At 52.9% G+C, this 6,000-nt stretch overlaps 1 protein-coding gene across 4 annotated transcripts in view; it reads right to left on the bottom strand.

Moving 5' to 3' along the window:
• AP5S1 (adaptor related protein complex 5 subunit sigma 1) overlaps positions 1–4,875 on the bottom strand; it is a 39,954-nt gene extending 35,079 nt beyond the window's left edge. The window contains exons 1-3 of one of the 4 annotated variants that reach the window (XM_030847481.3): positions 4,717–4,875; positions 3,457–3,645; positions 796–2,163 (exon numbers count right to left, since the gene is read on the bottom strand). In XM_030847481.3, coding sequence (XP_030703341.2) covers positions 1,737–2,163; positions 3,457–3,629 — 600 coding nt within the window. In that variant the 5' untranslated portion in view covers positions 3,630–3,645; positions 4,717–4,875 and the 3' untranslated portion in view covers positions 796–1,736. Of the gene's footprint in view, positions 1–795; positions 2,164–3,456; positions 3,646–4,716 lie in introns of those variants that run through there. The other 3 variants (XM_030847602.3, XM_030847604.3, XM_030847603.3) reach the window with 3 other exon arrangements.
• Positions 4,876–6,000: the final 1,125 nt, after the last annotated feature.

Below are 6,000 nucleotides of genomic sequence, written 5' to 3' on the forward strand. Positions count from 1 at the left end.
AGACTTTACAGGGCAGGGGTGTCCCACTGGGGGCCTCTGGGACATTTCCAGTGGCACAGCTTGCCACAAATACAGACTGAGGTCCCTTTAGTGCTTCAAGGTCAGAGGGTGATTTGTGGCACCCTAGGATGGAGAAGGTGGCCTTGTCCTAGTAGTGATGGTGGTGACGGAAGGCATGGCATGGCTGATGGCCTTCACTGCAGAATTGGAAGGGCAAAACTCCAATCACAGGTGCTGCCTCCAAAGTGAGTGTGGGTGGGTTCTTCCTGGGTGCCGAAAGGGCAACTAATACTTGGCAAACATGAGACCAGGCCCACACCTGCACACTGACCACCTAGGAGGAGGCCCGTTCTGCCCATGCAAGAAAGCCATACCTCACACGTCACAAGTAGATCGTGAAAATAGATATAACTGAGGTTTTATCCAACTGAATCATTTTAAACCATCACTAGGAGCTACTGAGTAAAGACTCCCGAACAGCAGTTGGGTGCCCCATCCATAACCTTTTGGGCCTGACCATGGTGCAGGCAGGCCCAAGGGCTTTTTGTGGGGGCAGAAAAAGCCAGGGAATTTGCCTTGGGACCAACTCACAATCAGACGGAAGGGGGTTCCAGACAAACACCCACAGTCCTTCACCCCTCAGGTGAGGTCATTCAGAGGTGACTGCTGTGTACTGGCCCCCAGGGGCACTTAGTGCACTTAGCTCCCTACCTACCCTTGATAACACACCTGTATGGTCTGCCACCCCTTCCAGTGCTTTCTGGGATCACCTCCAACATAAACTGCTTGTACCTAATCCTTGTCTCAGGCCATGCTTCTCAGGGATCCACACCAACCCACCACATTTTGGTAGAGGAAGCAAGTGCTACCATCCGAAGGAGGCATTTAAGGAGACAGAAGTGATGAGGGGGACAAGAGGTGGAGAACCTCCCAAGAAGTCTCTTGGGGACATACTTGACCACGAAGGCTCAGACACCCAGCTCAGAGTGGCACAGGAAAAGACGTGAATTAATCAAACTCACAGAAACAGAGGATGAAATCACACACTCAGTGCTTTTAATTCAAACTGAGAAGGACAACATCAGACCTCTCTCACCCACCACCACCCTCTCTCCCTGCAGACAAAGTAAGCCCATGATTATCTCATGGCTGCCAGTGGGCATGGGCTGGGGCCAAAAGGAGCTATGGAGCCTCTCTGCTGAACAACTCACACCTTTGTGAACTGTGGTGGGGCTGGACACTGAGCAGGTCCTCGCTAACAAAATCCTTGATGATGGCACCTAAGTAGGTGCAAAGGCAGAAGCCAGCTCCCTGACCCTCGAAATCTCAGAGACTGCTTTTGCACTGCGATGACTATGGGTTTGGAAGAAAGTGGGCTGAGTTCCAAGCGGCCGTTCCTTACTGCCCCAGCACTAGTGGCTGGTGGACTGTTTGGGGCTGGCTGGCAGGGATGGGAGAAAGTGGGGTCAAGGACAAGCGGGGCTGGCCCGCTGCAGCAGTCTGAATAAGTCACGAGGTCACTCTAGGCATAGGAAGCTCTGTGATTCCTCCTCTCTACCCTCTCCCCGGCCCCCTTTTCTGCCAGCTTGTCCCAACCATTTGTCCTGGGTGTGGCAGCACACCAGAGCTGGGAGGAGGCTGAGAAGGAGGCAGATGCCAAATTTTACCTGGCTGTATATCCGTCTATCCCCATCCTCCCTCCTTGCCCTCTTAGGGAGTCCCATCCCATTGAGGGGTCAGCGGGGCCAGGCAGCACTGAATTCTTTCTCCAGACCCTGAACAAACTGGTCATTGAGGAAGAGCAGCTGACCATGGGGCAGGAAGCGGGTGAGGATGCCCTCGATGTAGTCAGCCCGCAGCAGGAGGCTGGCAGTGGGGACCAGCAGCCGGAGGTGCTCAAGGAGAAGGCGGGCCAGCAGTCGAAGCGTGCCCTCTGCCAGCAGCAGGTTCTCGTGGGCATTCAGCACCAGGGCGAAGCCTAATGAGAGCACACCTAGCCACACCACTGTCCGAGGCTCCTGGAAAGGGTCCCCTGCCGTCAGGCGGAAGGCCCCACATGGGGACTCACGCAGGTGCACTGGGTCATCTGAGGACTGGGGCTGCAGGTCCACAGCAGGCCGGCCGCATGCCTGCAGCTGCAGCTGGCACATGGACTCCACCTGCCTGTAGAGAATAGGTGGGTCACTGACCTGTCACCCTCAGGACCACCCCTGGAGCTGGGAGCTGCCATTATCCCCATAACTAGATGCAGAAACTGAGCCCCAGAAAGACTAAGTGAAGTGACCTGCCCAGGGCCACAGAGCAGGGAGCATAAGCCCAGATGGGAATCCAGGCTCCAGCCTCCAGGCCCTGAACCATTTCACTCCATGTGGCCAAGAGAAGGTTCTGAACACAGCTCCTCGGGCTGGGAAAAGGCACCAGGGGATGAAGATCCTGCCCCTACCTGCTTCACAGAGGCCTCCTCAACATCTCAACAAGAGATGAGAAGCGGAGTAAAAGCTATGTCCAACCCAGGCTGTCCAACCTCTCCACCCTCACCCCATCCTGCAGCCCTCTCCAAATAAAAAAGAAAAACCTTGCACTTGGACATCCAGCTTTTGAAATTACTCTCTTATCTCTCATGAATCACCTTCCAATCTGGGCCATGTACAGGCTGCTCTTAAAGACACGTTTGGTTTTCTGTGCCACATAAGGGGGAGGAAGCCCAGCAGAACAAAGAGATAAACAAGAGGCTGGCCCAGGGTTGCCCCAGAGTGTTAATCTCCCCACCGAAAACACAGAGGGGCCAGGAGATTCTGGTACCTGCTGGTTCAGACTGGGTCTGGGAGGGGAAGGTCCAAGGTCAGCCATCCCATCTAGAACAGTGTTTCCCAACTGTACCCTGTGGATCCTGGGCTTTTGGGAGGCTCTTGGCACAGATTCCCATAAACCACATTCTCTCTCCTCCTTAGAGATTCATAAAGCTTAAAGGCACACTAAGGGCCCTGAAAAGTCCTGCACTGCAAAGCATATTTAATTTGTACTGCTTACACTCAAATCCCAACTCTTTCACTTTCTAGATGCATAATCTTAGACAGGTTAAATTTCTTTAACTCTCTGTAGCTCAGTTTACTCATCTGTAAGGTGGGGATAATGTACCTACCTCAAAAGACTGTTTCAAAGATAAAATGAGTTCATATACACGAAATGCTCAGAACATAAAATGCTTAGTACATACAGGTCAATAAATGCTAACTACAAAAAAATTACCATAAATGCTAACTATAATAAATGATGATGATAATAGCATTATTATGTCTTTAACTCTTTTTCATATAATACTTGTGACAACTGTGGAAGACTCTTTGAAAGCACTACTCTAAAACTTTCTCTCTGCTTCTTAGTCCTCCTGTTTCTCTGTGCCCCCCAGAAAACCTATCATAATCAGTGTGTATTCAATGGGCTGGACTGTGTTACCTGGCCACGGCCAAAATCTGCTCCTTTCGGAGAAGCCTGTCCCTCTCAGCACCATGTGGCTGTGCGTCATTGGGTGAATTCTCGGTACCAAAGAAGCAGGAGTAAAGCACTCGGCAAAGGCCCTCCTCAGCCTTCGTGGCCCGCAAGGTGTGGATGAGGAAGGCATGGACCATGGCTCTGGGATGGATGCTACAGGAAAGCCAGAGACCTCAGTGAGATGAGTGCAAAACCCCAGAGGGGAGGCAACCACAGAAAGGGTCTGGCCTAGCTAGGCCTGGGAGTGTGTCTGGAGGCTGGTGTGGCTGGTCGCTGGTCCTCCTCAGTCACCCAAGACACACGCCCAGCCTCTGAATGTGGTCAGCACCAACTCTGTCCATAGGAGTCTAGCAGCTAAGATATCTTAGACAACCCCAAAGCCAAATCTACAAACAACCGGCCAGGAATCTTGAAAAATGTCAGTCATCAGAGTCAAGGAACACTGGGTAGCTGCTCCAGACTGAAGGAGGCCAAAGATAAAAGACAGTCGAATGCATCCTGCGATACCAGATAGGAGCCCTGGCAGAGAAAAAGGTAGTTTCAACATAGGGCATTACTAGGACAACTGGAAGCATTTAAGTACGGATTACAGGTTAGGTAATAGATCGATGTTACCTGATTTTGAATGTAGGAGAATGTCCTTGTTTTTAGAAAATACACACTGAAGTACCTATAAATATAGAGGTAAAGGGGCATCATAGCTGCAACTAACTTAATTGGAAAATTAAGTATACAGGAGTTCTTTATAAGAACAGTCTTGAAATTTTCCGTAAGCTTGAGATGACGCCAAAATAAAGACCAAGAAATAGTAATAATAATGGTGTTTGGCTCAGTGACCAGCCCGGGGGTGAAAGGCAGCGGGTAGACGGTAAGCAGATATCTGTAGCTAAGGGTAAATAGATCGTGAGTTTAAATTGGTTAAACAGGAAGGTTCGCGACAGCGCTTTGAAACCCGTAGCTCGGAGACCTCGACTGACCTCCCGCGACCCTCTACCCGCAATCAGAGCCGTCATCAGCCTTCGCCACCGCGTCCCCCCCGCAACCCCCAACAGAGAAATGGTAGCGGCCAAGACATTTTACGTCACTACTTCGCGCAACCCTGTGGCGCTGTGCCTCTGGGGGACTGTAGTTGCTTGCCCCAGCTAGCCAAGCCTAAGGAGGGGGCACCCTGGACTGAGTGTGCCCTGCAACCCCGGGCCGCTGTCCTCGAGGCGAGACACTCACCTTTTCTTCCGTGCACACGGACTTCTACTAACAAGCCACTTCACTCGGCTAAAGGGGAGATATGGCGGTTGCGCAAGCCAGTAGCGGGCGCGCGCGCGAGAGTGACGCGCTCAGGGTGGGCGGGGCCTCACATCCCGAGCTGTGCTCTGGATTCGAGGCGTGGGTGGCCTTCCGACACCTGGACCTCGGGCTCAGGCGACTTTCACCGTCGGACCAAAAGCCCCTTGCTCCGGGTTCACGGCGCGGCCCACACTGGTCACTCATTGACTGGGTACGCGGGGTTTCCACTCGAAGCCCTAGACCAGTCGAGCCCCAGGCCACTTCCCCTGGAAGCCACGAGGGGGCGCCCGACCCGGTGCGTGGCCTTTCCGGAAGAGGCGGGGTCTGAAGGTGCAGGGCCGAGGTCTCCAACTGGCCGATATGCGTGGGAATCACTGTTAAAATTCAGGTTGCTGGGCTTTAGCTCCGGGAAAGAAGGCTTGTGGGGAAACGTGCGTATTTACGTAGTTGGCGGGGAGGGCTTCTGGGTTGTGGGTTCTTGCGGTGGGTTAAGACTAGGGCTCGGTTTGGAATGGAAAGATTAAAACTCTGGTCACCAGCTATGCATCCTGGCAGGTCAGTCACTTTACTGGGCTCCAGTGAAGCCCCATATTAGTTTTTCCTTTCTCACTCCCACCTCTAACAAGCTCTTTCCTTGTCCCCTCTTTGAGGGAGGGCATCAAAAGTGTAGGGAAAGGACTTGTACCTTAAGCCTGAAAGGGCCACTGCCAGGTGCTTCCCTGTTAGAGTCTTGGCCCAGAAGTGTTTGGGGCCCTGCAAGATTTGTGTGGGCCTCATTGCCTGCCCTGGGCACCCCGGCCCCCCACCTCCCCACATAATCCTTTTACTTCTTGGCATGTGAACTGCTGCAACCTCCCCAGATGTGTTCTGTGTCTCAGAACCCCACACTGGGTGTTTCCTCGGCCTGGCCTGACCTTTCCTCCCCTTTATTAGCCCTTCAAAAGGTGCTCAGACCAAAACCTAGGGGAAGTCTTCCTGCTAGACTGCCCATTAGCATTCAGCTGTCCCCTTTATATCCATTGTGAGGGTCTGCCTATGGTGTTGATGTCTCCTATGGGGTACACCCTGGCTGTGGTGCCTAGTTTCATTCCCCACGTCCATGCACAAGGCAGGCCTGGAGTCAACCCAAACACACTTCTTGGTGACTGAAGAAAGAAGGGCAGGGCAGCTCAGGCAGGGACCTTGGAGTGCAGTCTGGGCCTCTCTGGCCATAGGACGTGGGCA

The sequence above is a fragment of the Globicephala melas genome, chromosome 15 (genome assembly GCF_963455315.2).
Source record: "Globicephala melas chromosome 15, mGloMel1.2, whole genome shotgun sequence".
In the NCBI taxonomy this organism is placed as follows: Eukaryota; Metazoa; Chordata; class Mammalia; order Artiodactyla; family Delphinidae; genus Globicephala; species Globicephala melas.